Here is a 22,124-nt window from a genome sequence, read left to right on the forward strand (position 1 = left end):
CGCGACAGAGCACACCTGCTGCATTCCTACAGGTAAAGGGTATTTTTCTTTTTAAAAAAGGAAACCCGTCACGTGTGAAGGCGCCTCGACGATGCACAAGAGGAGGAGGCCACAGAAAACAAAGAATGCCCAGCGGCCCTGGTTTCCTTCCTTCCTCCCTGCTCTCTCTTCCCCGCACCTGGGCAGCAGGTGCGCACACAAAAAAACCCCGAGCCGCGAAAGATGCCCAAGAGGGCAGAACTACGCATGCGGGAAGGAGGGAAGCGCGCGCCGCGGCCGTTGTGCGCGGATGGGGCCGGGTACCAATGGGCTTCGAGCGAGAGGGCGCGCGAGCGCACGCGCCGCCTCGGGCTGACTTGCTAAGTAGAACAAGCGCAGGCGCGCGTGCGCGCAGGTGCCGCAAGAGCGCGTTCGAGGAGGGGGGAGGAGGAGGCGGGGGCGGGAGCTTAGGCGTTGCCTGGCAGCGGAGGATATATAAGCTGCATCCCGGCCGTTGCTTTCGCTTGTTCGACGCCATCTGGTCTGTCGCTTGGATAGACTTGTGAGTGGGGCGGGGTGGGGGGGGGGATGCTGCGGCTGGAGAGGGAGCTTTAGGGTGGGCCTAGAGGGTCTGGGGGGTGGTCTGGGTTGTCCAGTCGACCACGGTGGGGTGGGGTAAGGTGGGGGGTGTCGTATAGAGGATGCTGGGAGGGGGGAAGGGGGCGCCCTATAGGGGATGCTAGCTGGGTGGGTGGGGGCTGCAAGGCTGGGCGAATGGGGATTATTGTTTAATTTAAAAATCGATGGTCTTGACATTTATTTACCTGTTAATGCATTTATATCCTCCGTATTCAGTGCTTTTAAATTGCTCGTTGCCTTCTGATGACTTTTATTCATTCTTTACTTACATGTGTGTGGGTTTTTTTGCACTCCTATTTCTTCCTCAAGGTGCACATGGTTCTTCAGCACCTCACAAACAACCCTGTGAGGTAGGTTGCTCAGAGGGGGGGGGAGAGCCCCCCCAAGTGAGCAGCTGAACCGCCACTGGGACACCTGCTGTCTTAGGTCCCTAATCTGGCGCTCTAACCCCTGAAAACCACACTAGTGGGCTGAGGTATTGAAAAGGTGACTTAGGCATCTTTCCAGTTAAGAAATAGACTGTGGCTGGGTAACTAAAATGGAGGCGGAAAGAAAGAAGATGTCTGAGAGGACTGCACTATGTTGGGGGTTGACCCCAGAAGACCACCGTGAGCTTGGCTCTGTACAGTTTTGAGAAGGGCTGCATGAGGGGGCAAGAGAGGCATGGGGCAAAGTGGATGTGTGTCGTCTTCGGAGAAGGGGTGATGTTTTGGGGTGGGGTGGATTGTACGTGTGGTTGTCACGGGGAGTAGCCTTCAAGAGCTAGAGCATTAGGAGAGCTCAGAAGCATGAGTCAACCACATAGCAACATGGTGCTTCTTTCTGCAGTGCTATGAAGCAGATAGCAGGAGGCTTGTGGTCGGGGGGGGGGGGGCAGGCCTGTGGACAGGAACAGTCCCTAAATGGCTTTAGGGCATAGATGGAGGAGGGTGCTGTTGTAGTGGACTGGTTTGGGGACTTGGAGGACAGGAGGTGTGGGGCAAGGGGAAGCTCAGCTAGCATGCTGTAGCGGTGAGAGTGTTTCACTAAGACATGGCAGGAACCAGGATCAAACCCGCACTCAGTCCACTGTGTTGGGTGACCTTGGGCCAGTCACCACTTCTCAGCCTAAAGCCTACCTCACTGGGTTGTTGTGAGGATGAAATGGGGAAAGAGGACCATGCACACCACCTTGAGCTCTTTGGAAGAAACAGTAGTATATAAACATAATAAACACAAACACACCTACCCCACAAGGTGGTTTCAGGGCTTAAATTTGGACGGAGTGGGAGGAGAAGGGGAGCCATGTGTGCCACTTCGGTCTCCTTGGAGGAAAGGTTGGGGTGTAAAGGGGAATAAATTACAGGATTGCAGGTTTGCTTGATGCTACAATGCAGCAGTTTGGAGAGAGAATGTTGCCCTTGATGGGTGCATGGTAAGGGTGCTGTAAGGAAGCTTTAGGGCTTGCTTTGAAAGTATTTGCAGTGACAAGAATGCTGGATACCAAGGAAGGTTCCCCCATAGGCGCCAGCAGGGAAGCTTCAGCTACTGCTAGAGAAGGCACTAACTAAACAACTGAGAGTAGGAGATGATGATGCAGGTTCATCTGCCTCTGTACCATGGATCTCTCTAGAAATGCAACTGCGTCAGAAAAACCACTGAAGAGTCAAGCCTGGACCATTCCATTTTGAGGACTGTTAGATGGGCAGTTCCTGCCTTTTTACTTTTCTTCATCAATGGAAGAAGCATCTCCCTTAACTGTGTTTTTTTTAAAAAAGAGGAATTTAATGAAAGATTCTGTCCCACCTACTCCCTTCTGTAGAAATAAGCCCGGGTTTCTATCTTTTATTTTTTTTTAGACTGCTCATCCTCTTTGAGGAATAGTATCACACCATTTTTATTGTGTATATTTTGCATAAATCAAAATATAAGAAGTTGTAAAGATTTGTTCTGTATCAGTTCCAGGTGAGAGAATGAACTGGCTGATGTTTATATACGTTGCCTTTACCCTGGCTGGGTAGTTTTCAATACCTAGGGATTTTTGCAGAGGTAGAGAAGCAAAGACCCCTGTTACCTAGCGATCGAGTTGGTTTCTTCCAGATCAACTGCTAATTGTATGGATCCGTCCTGTTCATGTGACTGTCGCATCACATCGGTGAGATTAGGAAGCAGTGATGTCTGCGTGCAGCCAGGCACGCTCCAGAGAGCAGCAGTTGAAAGATGGCCAGGATTCTCCCTCAGGGATTTCAGAAACTGAAAGGCTACTTCCTCGCAAATAATGTCATTGTTAGAAGGGAAATTAATCTGACTCTTATTTTTGGTAGAAACTAGGCTGCAGAACCGTGTGCTCATTGCAAGAATGAGACTCTGCAAATATGCTGCACCACTATAAATTCATTCAGTGCCCTGCTGGCAGAATATAAAGCATTTTTTTTAATTCTACACTTTTTATACGTTGATAGCCTGTTCGAAAAAATCTACTTTCTTGGAGCTGTAGCTCAAAATTTAAGTGCACACAATGTCTACTTAAAACTGCAATCATAATGAAATATTGAGACATTGAAAATGAGACCATGAATATGTTGCAAGCCTGCATTATTGACTACAGCAGGCGAATAGATGGACCTTCGGTAGAGGTGATCCACAGATCAAGTATATAGTCTTTCTGTGAAGGAGGTTGTAAGTCTCAATTGCTAATATGAGCAGACAGCTAACTGTTATCTTGCTCCAGGCTCCCCACAAACAACAAGAAGGGAAACATGCCTAGGCTTAGACTAAAGGCTAAAAAAACAGACTTCCTATCTTTGGTCAGTGGAGGTCAAATGCAAACTGTTTGTTCCAGGAATGCAGGAAGGAGATAAGAGCCCATTTTCTAACTGAAAATCTGGATCCCGGTTGTTAGCAAGGGTACACTGCAATGGGTGCCATAGGTTTATACTGAGAAATGTATAGCATGATTAGAACTGTGCAACTAGCTCTAGGTCTGACTAAGACCATTGGCATCTATGAGCTTTGGCACATCTAACTGCATAGGAGTAGGGTGTGGGCAGACTTTTCTGCTGCACCAATACAGTCTCAAGGTCACAGTATCTGCAGCCAGTAACGTGATGGTTGTAAAATGCTCTGGGGCTGTGAGTATGCGCCTGCCGACGCTGCTCTGGGCTGTGGTTGCTGCTTAATGTACTCTTGGATGGGTTTGGGACTCTGCTGTTGGCCACAGAGCGTCACTGCAGCATTTAGATGCCTGCAGAAGGATGGGAATGTACTCCTGTGATGGAGTGTTGCTTCTGTCGTGATGTACTAGGTACACGTATGGAAGGCCAAAATGGTAATGAAGCAATAGCAGAAAATATATCTGATTAATACTCATTTTGTCAAACTTCTGTGGCTGTCACACAGTTCCAAGCTGTTGCATTCATGGAAGCTGCGTAAACTGGAAGATCCAAGAACACCAAATAACGGTGGCAAAATTATTGATGCTTAGGCCAATGTCGTTTTCACAGCAATGCTGCAAAATTGCTATTGCTAAGTTCCCCTTTTTACCGTATACCGTTGTGAAAATGCGTTGGCAAATCTGCAATGGGTTGCAAAATTCCATGGGGCTGTCTGCCAAGGAATCGAAAGGTGTTTCTGTACCGAGCAATTTAGAAATAATACGCTTGAGAGGCTGCAGACCTGAGCTGTGCTGAAACAAAATGGCTTCTGTTCTTCCAGTTGCAGTTGCCAAGATATTTATTGTTTGGCATGCAACATTTTAACAAAATCAGGGAAAATGCAGGATTTCTAAATAAAAGATCAATTGACTAAGATCTTTGCTTCTTTCTTTCCTTGGTTTGATTCATTTTAGTATCTCCTTGAATGGGAAGCACTTGCTTGGCAAAAGAGGTACCATTTCCAAAGCACAGCTCCACTTGTATCACTAGTGGAGCTGAAAGTCTGGCAAGCAGTGTTGCTAGAAAGAATTGATGGTTGATGGTGGCTGTAGCAGGGAAGGTTGGAAAACCCCCCACCTTAACGTGTTACAGTACTGGCATCACCTGCATTTTTGAAAAGTCATCCAGTATCCATCTTTATACAAATAAGAGATAATATATGACTAAGGTGATCCTGCTCAAGGTTGAAGTGGTGAGATACACAAATGTGATACTGGTTTTGTATTGCAAAGCCACTATAACTCAGCGGGAGAAATTAATACTGGAACCTCAGGATGGTAAGAGAATGTACGGTATTTATTCTTTTCTCTGCCTTTTTGTATTTTATGAGTATTTTCCTACTTGCCGTTGGCAGAAGCCTAGATTAAAATGACCTGGGGAAGCAACTTGTTCTGCTTGTAATAAACCATATAATCATGGTTATATAAACCTGTAGCTTAGACTCAATACAAATGGGGCCAACAGGACATAAAGCAAACTTGCAGAGTCATCCTGCTGAATGCAAACAAAGGGGCTCAGGAACACAAATGTAGATAGTTATGCTTATGTAACTGTCTTCAAATGTGAAGCTGTGCTCTCTTGATTCATATATAACCTTGGCTATCATCTGCTTTCTGGTCTGGGCAGGAGCACTGTGCAAATAGCTGTCCTTGTTTGTCTAGCATTCTGCTATGCCCTCCAGGGCAAAAGTTTCTCCACTTATTCTTGGGTTCTGCACAGGCTGCTGAAGCAAAAAAGTAATTGAAAGCTGAAAAGACCTTGATAGGCAACTGATAAAATCACCTCTGTGTTGTATTGCTATTGCCATTTTGGTATACAAGCAGTATATACATAAAAATATATATGTTGCATTGTTGAAGTTATAACAAAAAGAGCCATTTCACAATCTTCGGAACTATCAATGAGCTGCTGTAATAAGCCATTTTTCTGTTGCTACTCTTCATCTTCAGGGATGTGCTTGACAATGTTTTCCTAATAACTGCTCAGTAGGGTAGAACTGGACTGTGATTCTTCCGAAGATGGCTCCAAAAATCTATTGTTTCAGTCTGAATTTTGCTAACCCCTCTAAATAACATATTTTTTTTTGCTACCAGTGTAGGAACTAGTCTTTCAGACTAACATTCCCAGGAAAGCAAATTACTTGGAGAACATTTGGAGGTGCACTTCTAAAAATTGCCAGACGTTCTTATCTCCCCACTACCCCATGCTCTTTGTTCTTATAACCACTTTTGGGCCAGCAGTCCCTGATTCTTATTAAGAACACAGTTTTGAATGGGTGGTGAAAAAACAGAAATGCTGGGGAGCAAAGGAATCTTTGATAATAGCTGCAGCAAGCTTAGCTGAGCAGAAGTTAACCAGCCTCCTGAAATCCTCTTTCAGTATTTCTAGGTAGAGAAACGGTAGATAGGTCAGCCAGCAGAATGAATCGCAGTTGCTCACCGCCACCGGATTGTGGCGGCACATCAGTTAGTGTCAAAGTTTTCAGGTAAGCAAATTTCTTGAGGGGGTTCTCATGAACGTTTAAATACTGGCAGCCTTCTCCATGAGCTGGTAAAGCCAATGTAACTAGAGGTAAGATATATAGTGGTAAAAATAACAGTAAAGCCTGCAGGTTCACAACATATGGTTTGAAAGCCACCCTGTTCTAGGTCTGTTAAACTTCATTTGTAAATGAGGTTCAACAATGGGTAAGGCAAACTCCAGAACCTCAGTGTAACCCATTTAAGAGAACTTTTCTCCAAGTGAGATTCTCCCAAGCAGATGTAAGTTATTTAGGAACTTCCTTTAGCATGTAGTGTGTGCTTACTGAAATTTGGTTAAGCAAGCATGTTCTATCTGGATATGAAAATATTTTTATTAAACCTTTTCACTGTTCTCCATATTGAAGGCTTGTTTACATGTTCAGAAGCACCCAAAGATGTTGTTTGGGTTAGTGATCCTAGGTGACCAGCCCTCTTTAGTGTGGCCAGGAATACTGGAATGTTTTGCAATTGCCATTTATCCTTGCTTGCCTCAGTGTATTGTGTGATGGAATCTTCAACTCTTGGATGAAACTACAGAAAACAACTATGCTCTCATGTATCCTAGCTTTTGCTATGGCCAGGATTCATCTACTTTACATAGAAGCATAGCAAAATGAATCTCACTCCGGAGAAACTGTGTGTTCTGGTTAACCTTGACTTGGAGGCTCCCTTCAGTCTTAAAATATTTGGCCTCCCTCCAGGTTTTCAGTCTACAAGGCTATTTTGCCTTGTGACGGTATTGTTACTTTCTGGGGTTCCCCACTTGGCTGTCCTGTGTAATGTGGTCTTACAGGAGCTGCATCATGACACAATTAGTGAAGCTGTTTGCCATTTCCAAGCCTTTGGGGCATGTGGTTTGTCAGAAGTAGCTTAGCAGGCAGCAATTTTAAGATCTTATTCCGGGATGCTTGGTTTAATCCAAGAACAAAACAAAGCTACTGGCAAATTAAGGAGTGGACAGTCTCTCAGAGTCTGTACAGTCATACATTGGATCTTGAAGGCCTTGCGACTCGAACATTTTGGCTCCCGAATGCCGCAAACTGGAAGTGAGTGTTCCTGTTTGCAAACGTTTTTTGGAAGCCAAACGTCTGAGGCAACTTCCGCGGCTCCCGATTGAGTGCAGGAAGCTCCTGCAGCCAATCAGAAGCCGCACCTTGGTTGTCGAACATTTTCGTAAATCAAACGGACTTCCAGAATGGATTCTGTTTGACAACCAAGGTACGACTATACTAAATCGGAAGTTTACATTAATTTCGTTGTTCTTGCCCTGGAATGAGCAAACAAGCTTCCTAATTACACAGTAAATCCCATTTTGAAACTCAAGTTGCCTGGCCCAATGCAAACCATGTAATATGCATTGCTCACCAGAAATAATTCCTGTAATGAGTGTGTTGTAGCTGTGCATTTTATCCAGAGTTAGACCCATTGAAAGTAATAAACCCAGGTTTCTTAAACTTAGTTTGATACAACACATTAGTTCTTACAGTCAAGTGAAGGGATTGGATCTGCAAAGTTAGGGTCTGAATAAATATAATGGAAGTGATAGGAGCTCATTTTTCCTGCATGGTAAGCCAAGCTTCCTCCTATCTTTGTAATAAAGGAATACTAGTAGTGTGAATGTTGATTAGTCATGAGTCTTCCCCCTGTGCTTTAGGTGGCTATCTTTTTAAAGCATCACATGTAGGGCTTAAAAATAATATCTATATGAGCAACTGCTAAGCTGACTCTGGAATTAATGGAAGTGAAGGGGGTTCATGATGTCACAGGAGCCATCAAAGCATTGCTGTGTACAGCCAGCCTCTGGTCCAAAGTTGAAGCTCAAGTTCCTGAACTCAACCCTGGAGCAGAAATTACCATAGAACAAAATGCTTGTGACATACTCTGTTTGCCCTACCGCCTTTCCCCTTGGGAAACCCAGTCTTTAGTAGTGAATTGAAACAATCGGCAATTGAGGTTTCTGCAGATTGCCATTTGTTCCACTGTATTGCTAAAGAGCGAATTTTCCGGGGGGAACTGGTGGGACAAGACAAAACCACTCAGACCCATGTCTGGAAAGTGTGGGACAAGTGGAAGACCACTCAGACCCCCCCGGCACAGGACGAGTAGAAGTGTGCACAAGCCTAGAATTTGTATGTAGACCAGTACGGTATCTGGAAATTCTCTTTAAGTAGCGGGTCTCTTCCTCCTTTTGTTGCAACACTGTGCAATGGATTTGAGTCACATGTCACAGTGTAGATCATTGTAAACCAAGGTCGCTGGGAGGGAGAGAGAAACATAGGACAATATGAAGTCCATCCTTGTTAGCAAAGTCCTGAAGTTAAATCTTCGTGCCTTGTATAAATGATCTAACCGTCGAATAAAGAATGTTGGGGGGGGGAGCAGGAATAATGAATATCCTTGGGTTAACCCACATGGGAGTGTGATGGCCCCTTAAAGAATCTTGGAAATGGTAGTCTAGGGAGGGGGATGATTTTTACTGGCATCCCCTACCATAGACTTCTAGTTCTGGGGAGTGAGAATGACTTAAACCAATTAAAATCTGTTTAGCCAATATGATCTTTAGTTGCCTCTGTCCAAGCCAGCATGCTTACTCCTTTCTGGTGCTTCCAGGCTCGAGATAAGTGAAGGGTCTCCTCCGAAAATCTCTCCAGAGCCGGCACCTACCCCCGAGGCAGAACCACCTACCCCCGAGGCAGAACCGCCTACCCCAGAGCCAGAACCAGAAGCTCCACCACCTCCTCCACCTCCACCTCCACCACCTCCGAAACGTATGGCGGAATTTCATGTTGGGATCAATGGGTAAGGATTTTTCAAAAGGAGCATTTGCTTGCTGGTTTGTTTGTTGTAACACAGTATACTGTATTTTTTGCTCTATAAGACTCACTTTTTCCCTCCTAAAAAGTAAGGGGAAATGTGTGTGCGTCTTATGGAGCGAATGCAGGCTGCTCAGCTATCCCAGAAGCCAGAACAGCAAGAGGGATCGCTGCTATCACTGCGCAGCAATCCCTCTTGCTGTTCTGGCTTCTGAGATTCAGAATATTTTTTTTCTTGTTTTCCTCCTCCAAAAACTAGGTGCGTCTTGTGGTCTGGTGCGTCTTATTGGGTGAAAAATACGGTAATACAGTGGGCAGATAGCTCAGTGAAGAAACTGGCAGGAGTTCCTTACCAGGGATTGTTAGGAAAGGGGTTGAAGATAAAACTGCCAACATCCTAGTGCTGTTACAATAATCTGTGATGAGGCTGCGCTTGGAACACCGTACTGTGTACAGTTCTGGTTGCTGTACCTCAAAAAGAATATTGTAGAGATGGAAAAGGGCCACCAAAATAATATAGGCTGGAACAACTCCCCTGTGAGGAAAAGTTACAAAATCTGGAGGGGTTTTTCAGTGTAGGAAAAAAGGCAAGTAAGCAGAGGGACATGATGGAAATTATAAAATTATGCCTGGTGTGGGGAAAGTGGATAGAGAGAAGGTTTTTTTTAAAACCCTCCCTCATAATAACCAAACCCAGGAACATTTAATGAGCCTGAATGTTCGATAATTCAGGACAGACCAAAGGAAGTCCTTCACACACTACAATATGTGTCAATGCATAATTATAAATTATGAACCTTGCTGCCACAAAAATGTAGTAATGGCCACCAATTTCAATGGGGGTTTAGACTTAATTCATGGGATAGAAAGCTATCGGTGGCTATTAGTCACAGTGGCGCAGTGAATTACCTCCAATATTAAAGGTGATAGGTCTATGAATACCATTTTCAGGGAGTTGGAAGGATTGGATCATAATTATAATTTCCAAACTTTGTGCTTTTAAGGAATCTTTTTTCTACACTAGTTGTCTGCTTGAGGAGCTTCGTACATGTCCACCACAGAACCCTTGCATGTTTTAGAGGATTTTGGGGCCTGCTCTTGGACAAGTGTGATCAAACATCAGGCTTGTTGGACCCACTACAATGATGAGGTTCACTGTGCAGAACCATGTGCAAAATGGTGGCTTTAAATCAGAGCCAGCTCCCTGTTGTGCCCCATGAGCAATACTCTAGGATGACTAGCACATAAAAGTACTAGTCTGTATTTGAGTTACTACAGATTAGGGTTTCTTAACGGCTTAATTTGTGTGGGTGTTCATTGTTGTAGTGAAACAACTGGGGCATCTGGAATTCTCACCAGTCCATTGTAAATCTTCCAGTAATCTGCTAGTAGATCCCAATCTACCTTCTGACAACCCCTGTTCCAGGCAACATGCTTGACTCATGTTTCACAGGTCTTTTGAGCCTCACAGTCACTCAGAATGTGTAGAGCATGCATTCATGCTACAACAGACCCAATGTTCTCCTGTGCTGAATCTTGCAGAGAAATAGAGCTATTGATGAGCAACATTTTGCAGCAAACCTGTCTACTTTTACTGATCATCGTCATTGGAGAGCTTTCTGATAAGGTTCCAAGCAACCCTCTAGAACAGTTTCTAGATTGGTTAACCAAAAGGTGGCTTCTTGTGCAAGAAAGCAAAATGCAGAGCAGGAATATCTTGTCTCTGAATGCTCATTTCAGTGATAGCCAACATGGTGCCCTCTTGATATTGTGGAGTTCAACTCTCCTCAGCCGATTATTGCCAGTGATCGGGGATGATGGGAGTTGCAAATCACAATATCTGGAAGGTACCAGGTTGGCTACTCCTAAGCACCCATGGGCTTCTAGCAAGGTTTTGAGCTTAATTACTCATGCTCTGCTTCCTGATGTAAACTATGGGTCTCCGTGGAAAAAGGCTTTTTAATGTTGTGGAAGCCTTAATTGCTGCCTATAAGAAGGTCTATTCTAGTAACATATTCTGCTTGCTTTAGTTATGTAGAAAGGGCTGAGGGGCATTTGCAACTCTAATGGATTGGCTTTTGTCTTTTTGCAGATTCGGGCGTATCGGGCGCTTGGTCCTCCGAGCCTGTGTGGAGAAGGGGGTCAAAGTTGTGGCTATCAATGATCCTTTCATTGACGTCAAATACATGGTAATGGCTTAATGGTGTCCGACTGAACTCCAAATGTACAATGGCCCTTAGTCTGTTTCCTTGGTAGACTGAAAAGGAAGGTTTTAGGGAGTGGTGGTGGTGGTGAATGGTCAAGATTATGCTGGTTGGTCCTTGGCATCCTGGCACCATCTCAAGTGAAATGTACACAGATGCATCTATACCCCATTTGTGTGTTAGTTTACATAAGTAAATCCCAGTGCACATAGAGGTGAAGTGTGTGAAACCGCAATCAGAAAATTGGAAATGTACAGATTTCTGCACTTACTGTATGTAAGGCCCTGTTCAAGCATGGTATTAACATATGGATACAATAAGGGGGTATTGGGTTGGGGTGATCTGTACCATCCTCATGCTTTCTGTATAAGCTTTTATTTCTAGCCAAGAAAGCAAAAATAAGTAAATAAATCCAGTGCCCTCTGTCTGGCACAATATGGTTGCGGTTGACGTTTTTCTTCCTCCTTTAGGTCTACATGTTCAAGTATGATTCTACACATGGGCGCTTCAAGGGAGAAGTGAAGGCTGAGGATGGCAAGCTGGTAGTGAATGGCTCAAAAATCTCTGTATTCCAGAGGTAAGTGGGGATAAAAGTCAGGGTCTTGACTAGAGGCGTACCCATTCTTGGCAATAATCTGCAGCAGGCTTCTGAGATTTTTGTCCGAGGTTTGTGTAACTGATGACTGGCCCAAAGACTGCACCAAAAATGTGACAGATGCAAGGATTGTGCATGTACCTGTGCACCATCCCTATCCCCACAGAAGACTACATCTCTTTCTCACGGGCACGATAAAATGCGTATCATCCTGGAGCAGGCTGTGATAGAGTTGAATGCAGAGAGCCAGTGTGCTGTAACAGATGGACCGGAAAAAAACAGATTCAAATCAACCTTGTGGCTACATGACACTGAACTAGTCACTATTTTTGAACCCACCTCACGGGGTTGTTAGAAGAACTTGGGGGTGGAAAACCTCTTTGGAGAAGGCCAGGATAAAATGTTACAAATATCCTGTTTTGCTTCCCACCTCTCTTGGGTCCTCCTACGTACATAGATGTGAACCTGTCTGGGACTGACTTTGCCATTAGCCCGTTGATCGTATCAGGGATTGTAAAAAGCAACACTCTACCATTTAGTCCTCACTGGAATATTTAAAAGCATCCATTCATTACACTTTACAGTTATATATGGACTCTAAAAGCATTTCGTCAGCGCAGAGAGTATCAGTTTATTCATACCTCAGTTTTACTAAGCTCTTGATGAATAGTTTTAAAGATGGTTAATTAGCAGCCAAGTCCCGCAGGTACATGACTGCTAACCTGCCCGTGTCCTCTGGCAGCTAATACTTTTGTGAGAGATTTCTTCGCACCTCCACATACTAAAACAGCTACTGACAAAAGGCCTTGCAATCTTGTATTTTGCAGCATGAAACCAAATGAAATCCCATGGGGCGAGGCAGGAGCTTTGTATGTAGTAGAATCCACCGGAGTCTTCCTCTCCGTCGAGAAAGCTTCGGTAAGTACCTGTGTAGCTTGTTCAGAAAAGGGAAGCAATTCTTGGGCCTTTCTGTGACTCTGTGCTGGACTCCCTCCACGGATGCTTGGTTTCTAAATGCACAGGGGCAGATCTCTGTGCTGGAGCATGCTCCCCTTTGTGTGCTGTGTTTCCATCCTACTTACAATGCTTTCTGCATGGCCTGAGTTTGCTCTTCAGTGACTGACCAAAAAAAAACCCCTGCCGCCTTCCACAGGCTCATCTCCATGGTGGAGCCAAGCGAGTAGTGGTGAGTGCGCCATCTCCTGATGCGCCAATGTTTGTTATGGGAGTCAACCATGAGAAGTACGATCCCTCCAGCATGAAGATTGTGAGGTAAGGCTCCTCTCCACCCCAGCGTTTAGTCTTCTGAGAAGTCGTTTGCCGCATGGCCACTCTAGGGATGGGTCTCTGTGGATGCTTTCCAGCGAAAGAACAATCATGTAGGCAGGCGGCTCAGGTCCTCCCTGGGGGTAGAGGAGTTTGGGTTGGCAGGGTGGTGACAAGATGGCCTTGCTTTCTCTCTTTTTCTGCAGAATAGCTGAGCTTGTGTTGCAAAGCAAGGTGCTAATGGGGGAGGTATAGTAATTCATAGCATATCCCCTGATGGTTGCGGGAGCTTCTAGCCTACCTGGAAAGCTGATGATTTACACAAACTTGTTCAAGATACCCAGATTAAGAGAGAAGCCTGGACAATCAAAGCTTGGGGCATGAACTTTACCTAGCTTTGGAGATAACCCACAGGTCTTTGCTTGCAGTGCAGGCTCCTGGGTGTGTCACACACAAAAAGGTTGTGCTTTTTCCCTTGGCCGGTTGTCAAGTCAGCTTAATGTATCCCTCTTGCTTTTCAGCAATGCTTCCTGCACCACCAACTGCCTGGCACCTTTGGCCAAGGTCATTAATGACAACTTTGGCATTTTGGAGGGCCTTATGGTAAGAGCAATACTGGATTGCCTTTGAGAATGGAGCTTGCATTCAAGAGCAGGACTTCTGACAAAACCTTTTATCACCCTGGTGTCTTCCTATAGACAGTGTGATCTAGAAGAAACTGAACTTCCTACACAGTGCACAACTATAGCTTTCAGTTACCGACTATAAAAAAGCATTTATCCAAATTGGTGGCTGTTTGAGGATTCAAAACAATATTCTAACAGTGCCATCCAGTCCTTAGAGGCCAGGCTTCCAGATAAAATGATTGGGAAGTTGAATCCTGTCTGCAGGTGTTGTGTGATCATGTATTGATTCTTTGTGGCTTAGAGAAGTGTTGACGCTCTTGTGAATCACTTTTGCTTTCACAAACTGCCTGCTGAGGGGCAAAAAGGGCATTTTTACTACAAGCGTGCAGCTTAGTTTTTAGGTCTCTGAATCCTGTCACCAGTCAAGATTAGAGTTGCTCTCCCATAAAGTTAACACATGTGCATCTCGTGTGAGTCAATCCCATGTTTTTACATGTAAAGCAAAAGTTTAGGTTTCCAAGAAAACCTCAGATATTGCTTGTTAGACCAGAATCTACTCTAAAATGTCTTGCATGTCTCCTTAACTGGCTTCTTCTGTTTGCAGACCACAGTTCATGCTTATACTGCCACTCAGAAGACTGTGGATGGTCCCTCATCCAAGGCTTGGCGTGATGGCAGGGGTGCCCACCAAAATATCATTCCAGCTTCTACTGGTGCTGCAAAAGCTGTGGGCAAGGTCATTCCAGAGCTTAATGGGTATGGAATATATCTTATTCTCAGAGGCCTCTGTAGAAACCAGTTCCTGTGTCTTTGTAGTTATTGCAGCTGTTTGTTGGCTACAAAACAGGTTAAGCAGTATTGGCAAGGTATGTTAATTGTGCTCATGCAGAAGAGAGAAACATGACATTGCCCAGCATTATTTTCTTAGGGTAGTTGCTTGAGGTCTCTCAACATTTCTTCCCCAGACCTTCTGATGAGAGCCCAAACACTTGGCCCATACATTAGATTGGCATGAAATGGATTAGCAATCTTTAGCAGAACAATTGTGGCACTTTTTTCATGACTTACAACAACAGTAACAACAGCAACAAATTATTATTATTATTATTATTATTATTATTATTATTATTATTATTAATTAATTAATACCCTGCCAATCTGGCTTGCTTTCCCCAGCCACTCTGGGCACCTCCCAACAGAATATTAAAAACATGATAAAAGATCAAACATTAAAAACTTCCCTAAACAGGGCTGCTTTCAGATGTCTTCTAAAAGTCAGATAGTTATTTCCTTAACCTCTGATGGGAGGGTGTTCCACAGGGCGGGCACCACTTCCAAGAAGGCCCTCTGCCATGTTTTCCCAAGAGCAGTGTATAAAATATAGGTGGTGCTGAGAATTTAATGTGCAGAACCACTCTCCTAAAGTGTATATAATTTTGGCTCCTATTTAGTAGTAATCCTCCAGGATAATCCCTCCCCCCGTTAGTGACTAACCTCCTTTTTTAACAGGAAGCTCACTGGCATGGCGTTCCGTGTGCCAGTATGTGATGTCTCAGTTGTTGACCTGACCTGCCGCCTTTCCAAGCCAGCCTCCTATGCTCAGATCAAAGAAGCTGTCAAGAAGGCAGCTAAAGGGCCAATGGCAGGAATCCTGGGGTATACAGAAGATGAGGTGAGTATGGATAGTTTTCTCAGTTGAACAAGCTGTGGAGGGAGAGAAATCCCAAGGCACACCATTGAGCCATTTATAGGCAATGCAGTTCATCAGAACAATAATAATGCCTGCTTTGATTTATGCTGCTGGGGGAAGTGGTTACATTCTAATTTAGTTTTTAGCAAAAAGCTGTTTTATTCTACACCAGGTGTGGCATTTAAAGCTGAGGTATATTTTTGACTGTGGAATCCAACATCCAAACTTATAATCACTTAGCCAAAAGTCGCTGCCATTCATTCACTAGTAAAATAAAATGTAGGGTGCTCTGCTTAAAGTATAAGTATAGCATAACCTGAGGGACTGGGCAAACAGTCTTTACCTGCTGGAGCATCTTACCAACATCTCACAAGGCTGGAATCCCAGGGTACCAGGTTGACATCTGTGATGAACCAGTCTTTTTTGTTTTTCTTTTGTATATAATTTAATTCTCACGCTTCTTTTGCAGGTTGTTTCTACTGATTTCATTGGTGATAATCGTTCCTCTATCTTTGATGCTGGAGCAGGGATCTCCCTCAATGATAACTTTGTGAAGCTCATCTCCTGGTAAGAATGAGCAGGTGTTTTTCCACACTGGAGCATAGTTGGTGCGTTGCCTGATAATCCCTTCTCAGAAGGAGAATTTGCCACCCTGACTTAGGCTTGCTCAGGTAGCAATGCTGCTTCCTTTGAAAGCTAGCAAGGAACACCCAATTTTGACCAAGCAGGGATGACTTGAGGCAATTGGAACATTTTGGTTTTGTCATCTGCTGTGAACAACTTACCAACTAGGCTCAATATTTGTATAACCAGAGTTCTATTGTGTCTACATGAGAGAGGGAGTTGTATATGTCGTAGGCATTAGGGCTGGTTTTCAACATCTGAATATACTGATATGCCACAATGTCTGAAATAAGGATAGAGCTATGTAGAGGCTGACTTCAAAGTTTTGCCCACAATGTGATTTTTTGCAAAGCAAACCCACCCACCCACATATCACGATTCGTGATATATTACCACATAAAAAACTTTGAAACCAGTATCACAATATGAGCTTCAAACCGGTTTGGGACCCTATATTGCCCAGCACTAGTAGGCGTTTCTATAATTGAAAACTGGGATACTGATTATCTCCTGGCTCACTGTCAGAGGCACCTAGGAACTGTGGATTTGTGTGATTGAGTCATTTGGGCTATGAGCATTACTTAGACGCAGTTTTCTTTCCCTTCTGTAGGTATGATAACGAATATGGCTACAGCTGCCGTGTAGTAGATCTCCTGAAGCACATGTACAGCAAGGAGCACGAATGAGCACTGCCCACACTCTGCATTCCAGGCTATCCGACAGAGTGGCCTCTCACCCCTTTAGTCAATAGGTTTGATCTCCTGGCCAGTTCTTCGCTTCGACCACAGAACCCTGAACACTGCACCTTTTGTCACTGTGTAAAGCTTTGTGTGTATGTGTGTACATGTGAGTGTGAATCCTGCTCTCCACAGCAGCTTGTATGAGCTTTAAAAACGTAGTGAAGACAAATGCACCAAATTTCCCCCTGGAGAAAAGAGTCTAGCTTTTGGGGTTACACATTGGTTTGTGTGGCTGTAGTATCCTTGAGATCTCGTAAGCATTGAAATAAAACCACTGAAGTTATGTGAACCTGGAAATGTTTTCATGGGCTTTTATTTTAGCTCCCTGTGGGTCTGCTGAAATGCGCATTTTGACCACACCTTTGTATCAACTGGACACCTTTTGAGCATTCCTAAATGTCTCTATCGAAGGAGCATTCTGATTAAAATGCTCATTTTTTGCGAAGATCAGAATCCTGGTTGCCATTAATCTATTTGCAGGACTTGTGTAAAATCTGTCTCCTCAGCTATAATTTGCTGAGAAACTTAGGGAAGACAGGAAGCTGCTTTTTATATCAAGCTTTTATATTAGTCCCTGTAGCTCAAACATGGGCAGACTTAAAGCTTGTGGGATCTACTTGGTCTCTATTCAAATCCTGAGGTCCACCAGTCAGAGCCAAGTGCAAAATAGTGGCTGGATGGTTGGAGGACAGCCCAAGTGCAAATGATGGTGGTGGCGGAACCAATGACTGCTGGAAAGAGCTGTGAGATGAATACACACACACACACACACACACACATCTGAATTGCTACCAATTGGGAGGGGGGAAAATGTTCTATTACTGTGGTTGAACAGGAGCTGATCTGCAAATCATCCAGCAATCTTTTAAGCAGGGCCAGGTCTACCTGCCGCCTGCCTCTGCTGTAGCCTGGTGCATTCCGTTTAGTGGCAGTGGCTCTCTGGTGATGCTGCAAACTGATTGTGGGACCTTTCTGCATGCAAGCACAAGCTCTACCACTGAGCTCTTTAACTTTTTGCACTACCACCATGAGAATGTAAAAAGTACTGCTGTTCAGAGTATTTGCCTGGTAGAAAGTCCAGACACCTCCCTCAAGGAGGCTGTCAAACTCCTAACCTGGGCTTTTCTATAAACCTCTGTAGCCATAACTTATGATGTTTTATTAGCATAAGAATCACAAGCCTTTCAGAATGCTGTAACACTTTTGATAGTTCATACCATTTTGCAATACACCCACCAGTCCTTATAACCCCACAATGTAGATATTGCAGGAGAGCAGTTAAGACCAAAAGAGTGCACCCAGGCTAGCCCTAGTGAGGTGGAATTTGAACCTAGCTCATAGCTGCACCAGATTTCAAAGTATGCCAAGTTTATTTGAAAGGCTGCATGGCTTATGGAGGTAATCACTCCCTGGCTCTACATAAGGTGGATTCCGTTCTTCCATATTGTAAAAACTGCTGCCATTGTTTCTGCAGGGGGGCGGGGAGAAGTCTTTGGTGTGGGGCCTACTGATAGCATTGAGTTGTCTTCCCCCAACATCTAAAGAGCCAAGATGGATTCACAATATAACATGGCAGCAGCAGAAAAAAGGGAAGAGTGACCAGGGACAGTTTGCCACTTCAGAAAAGCTCGCTCAGGGACCGTTTCAGCATGTCCTGGGCACATAGATTGCCTGCAACAGATGTCATGAAATTTGGGTGCTTCTGACCAGGCAACAGATGCATGAATGTCCACAGGATGCAGAGCTGTGGAACAGGAATAGCCAGCAATATGATCCTCCAGATGTTGGACTCTACTCCAACAACATCCAGAGGGCACTCTGGCCAGCCACAAAGTAGGGGAGCAGGCAAGTGCAGAGCTGACCTTCCACATGCCCTGCTTATAATCTTCCAAAGGCAGCCGGCTGGTCACTGTTGTTGCTGTGTTTCACTCTAGCAAAAAGTGCTTCCTCTTGCGCAAGGGAGGACCCTGACCCTCTGCTAATCCACATTGCCCATTGTAGCCTTCTGAAAAGTTCCTCATGAGGACTGGGATCTTGTGTTAGCGGGAACAACCCTTGGATTCCACTCAGTGTTGAGATCAGAGCAAGCAGGTAGGGAGCCTCTATCCTCCAAGTTTCTTACATTGCCCGTGAGGCTCTCCTCAAGCCCCACCCCTCACTGGTTCTACTTTGCATTTTCCAAGTGTTTTTGCCTTGCTGAGATGAGTTCTTGAGCTGTGGTGAAGCTTCTTGCCTGCCTGGATGGAGAGTTAGGGATGTTTATGTGAGCTAGTGAGGGGTGCGGCCTGGCTTTGGCAGAACTGTAATGTAGCCTGTGGTACAAAGGGAAAAGTCTTGTATGTGACCCTTGGAAGGTTTCCCACAAAGGAATGCTGAAAAAGATACCTGACACCTGGACTAGAGGAGCACTTTCAAATATGTTGAGCAGCTGCCTTCAGGTATTTTCCGCATGGCAGGCAAAGACTCATGCTGCACTTATTGTGTATATGAATGGACATACATCTAGTTCTAGTTCTGCAGTTTTGTAACCTTTTAAAGGTTGCTAACTGGCTATGCAAGCATTGGCGTCCTAAACAACCTTGTCAGTGGTTTCAGATGAAATTGTCCTGCCTGCTGCAGGTCAGTTTTCTGAACAGAGCTATCCAGTGTCTGCGGAGAGCTTGCCTCCAAACGCAAAGTCATGTCAATGACAGAGGCTCTCAGTTCTTGGGAATGAGCTCCTTGCCAAGCCAAGTCAAATGCCTCAACGCAGCCCATTGTTACAGCTCTGTCTTTGTGAGCTGGCAGTTCTGGCAAATATTTCCTGCCTCCAGCATGGGATGGAATTCTCTGAAAACTGTAGCCTTATTAACACATTGTGCGCTGCTTGCACAGTCCAATGCGAAAGCGAGAGCAGACAGTTTTCTCTATTGTGCATCTTGTGTGAACTCGCTTGCATTTGAGTTTCAGCATCCAAACCAAAATAGGTGGGAAGGGTAAGAAGGATAAGATCACGTATGGGCTTTCGGGGGGGGGGGGGTTGATGCTCTTGTGCTCCTGGAAGATTTTGCATGGATGGCCCTCCATATGTTGTTGGACTACAGCACCCATAATCCCTGACCAAAGGTCATGCTGGCTGGGGCTGATGGCAGATGGAGTCCAACATCATCAGCAAGGCCACAAGTTCCCTATCCCTGCAGTAAAAATAGGACTAGAATGGAATAAACTGATAGCAGGAGAAGCACTTAGAGCTTAGGGCATGAGGGCCATGGCCTCCCCTCGATGTATGTGAGGCATGTCCAAAGTCCGTTTTGGGGACCCCTGTGGCAGTTTATCTCCACTTCATCAAATTTGGCCCTCTGAAAAAGCTTGGCACCCCCCGTCATCAGCATCTCTTATTCTCAGGTGATGCTTCCTCCCAAAGCTGACGGGAGATATTTGTCAGCATCGCCCTTGAGCCAGTGCCACTAACTGGACTCATCCACTTCAGCCCCAACTGGGCCAGGTGAGCTGGGTAGCACTTCCAGAGACCACCTTCTGCACAGGAACAGGTCAAAGTGCTGTGGACTCACAGCTTAGAGTTGTGAGCACCAGATTCACTCCAACAGGAAGACAGTCGTCGCACAGCAGAGCATAAACGACTCGGAGAGCAGCTCTGTAGAATATCTTCTTTATTCTATCTACAACTATAATACACAACTATGTACAGAGCTAAATGAGGTCTAAACGAAAAATGCTGAACTGCACTGAGTGTCTGCAGCTGCTCTTAGCAGCAACCTTATCTATACACACGATCTCTCTCTAACACTCAGTGTCTCTCTCTCTCTCTCTCTCTCTCTTTGATGTGAGGCTGGGGCAGAATAAGTAGAGAGCAGAAACCGCCCCCTCCTCTCTGGAGAATCAGCAGAGAACATCAGCAGATTCTTGGATATGGGCGGGGTGAAATCTCAATATTGCCCTCCAGATATTTTGCACTACAACAGGAATCTGCCTTCCAGCCTGAGGGCCTCATACTCTTCTCAGCAACCTTCTGAGGGACACAATCTACCGGTGAGAGGGGCCAGAGGCAGCAATGGGCAGAGCAGCAACTGTAGATTTTACTTTGTACTGTACTGTGGGCTTGTTTCTACATGCACACACACTACCCTACCACCCAGGGAAGCAAGAGGCATTGCCAGAATTCAAGGACACCTTCCAACTAGGCAAAAACACTTGGGGCAGAGCGTAAAGCAAGTCCCATGAGGGCAAAGTCCTTAGGCCGGAGGATCCCCACAGGTTGTGGGAGGCTGATAACACTAAGGCAGATGGAGCAGTAGTCTGATTTAAATGTAAGGTCACTGCTTATGTCCCTCTCCAGATGGGAGACAAAATCTGTCCTAGTCTCTTTGGCTTTTAATAGTATTTGGCTGTTTGTATGCTATCTGACCCCACCTCCTACCCAGCTTGGGAAGCATACCTGTTGTATGATTTCTAGTTGCTGCCTTGTTTTCACAATTTTGTCTGCTGCTTCTTTGCTTTTATTATCTTCATTTTTGTGATTTTGTTGGGCACCTTTCAGCTTACACAAAGGATAACTAGCTGTGAACCAAGTAGGACAGTTCCGTTTCCCCTTGATATTCTTCAAGTAGGGAGTCAGAGATTTGCCACAACCCAAGGAATACGCTTTTATATCCTAGTCCAGTGGCTTCTAGTTTTCACTTTGGTCAGAGGGGCAAACCTGTATGCTGCGTTGATCGACCAAGGGCAGAAGATGGTGCTTGTACCATCTTGTTCCGATCTTCTCCTGCTTGAGCACTTCTCATTAGGCTTCACGATTCATTTGAACTTGTGTGGAATGCTCTCAGATCTGATACTCCCTGTTGAGTTGTTTGCTTTGCTCAGTCAATTGTGGCTGAAAACTGCTGTGACAGATCAAAGGCAGGATTCTATGGCTACCTTGTTGTGATTGAGGGAATTGCTGCAGGATGAAGCCAGAGACCTGTCCAGAATGCCTGCAAAGCCAGGTCTCCCCAACTGCACAATCCCCGCTCTTGCATGCATTTCATGCAAATTTGTTTGGATTAAGCCATAGGCAATTAACGTCCTTGCAAGGAACATGCTTCCCTCTTTCCTTTTCTAGAGAAACCCACAGACCTGTTGCAACTCCTCCTCCTCCCCATAATGCAAGATCTCTTAATGTACAGGTGAATGCCTGTGTTTTCATGTGATCCATTCTTGAATTTTCAGAACAAATGCAAAACAGCAGGCTGGAAGAAATCCCAGCACTGTATCTTTCCCCCCGACAGGGTTTGTGGTCTTCCAGGCTCCTGGTGAAAACTGGCGATCAAGGTTGAAATCCCTGTCCAGGTGCCTTCTTTGCAGTTGGAACATATGGGCTCCTCAGTATGATTTAGTATACAGTCTAATATTTGTGATGGAATCATACTGCCCAAATGTGGATGCCAAAACTCTTCATCCATAGTGCCACCTGGAGGCATCTCTTCTCATTGCACCCAAGCCAACCCTTTCTGTTCTGTTCAAGGTCATCCTGTCTCA

At 45.0% G+C, this 22,124-nt stretch overlaps 1 protein-coding gene across 2 annotated transcripts; it reads left to right on the plus strand.

The window, feature by feature from the left end:
* The first annotated feature begins 290 nt into the window (after positions 1–290).
* On the plus strand, positions 291–16,907 carry GAPDHS (glyceraldehyde-3-phosphate dehydrogenase, spermatogenic). Of its 2 annotated transcripts, XM_028742575.2 has the most exons (12): positions 433–541; positions 5,910–6,015; positions 8,663–8,851; positions 10,958–11,054; positions 11,540–11,646; positions 12,492–12,582; positions 12,818–12,936; positions 13,452–13,533; positions 14,161–14,312; positions 15,066–15,228; positions 15,716–15,813; positions 16,481–16,907. In XM_028742575.2, exons 2-12 carry the CDS (start codon positions 5,951–5,953, stop codon positions 16,554–16,556), a joined length of 1,239 nt encoding a protein of 412 aa, XP_028598408.1. In that variant the 5' UTR covers positions 433–541; positions 5,910–5,950; the 3' UTR covers positions 16,557–16,907. The 2 variants fall into 2 exon arrangements, with proteins under 2 accessions (XP_028598407.1, XP_028598408.1); XM_028742574.2 differs by lacking the exon at positions 5,910–6,015 and having other exon boundaries at positions 291–541.
* The last annotated feature ends 5,217 nt before the right edge of the window (positions 16,908–22,124 follow it).

This window comes from Podarcis muralis, chromosome 7 (genome assembly GCF_964188315.1).
Source record: "Podarcis muralis chromosome 7, rPodMur119.hap1.1, whole genome shotgun sequence".
Classification (NCBI taxonomy): Eukaryota; Metazoa; Chordata; class Lepidosauria; order Squamata; family Lacertidae; genus Podarcis; species Podarcis muralis.

Coding starts and splice junctions, on each gene's coding strand:
- GAPDHS (XM_028742574.2), top strand. CDS start 306: ATGGGCTTCGAGCGAGAGGGCGCGCGAGCGCACGCGCCGCCTCGGGCT. Junction 542..8,662: donor TCTGTCGCTTGGATAGACTT/GTGAGTGGGGCG, acceptor TGGTGCTTCCAG/GCTCGAGATAAGTGAAGGGT. Junction 11,055..11,539: donor TCATTGACGTCAAATACATG/GTAATGGCTTAA, acceptor TTCCTCCTTTAG/GTCTACATGTTCAAGTATGA.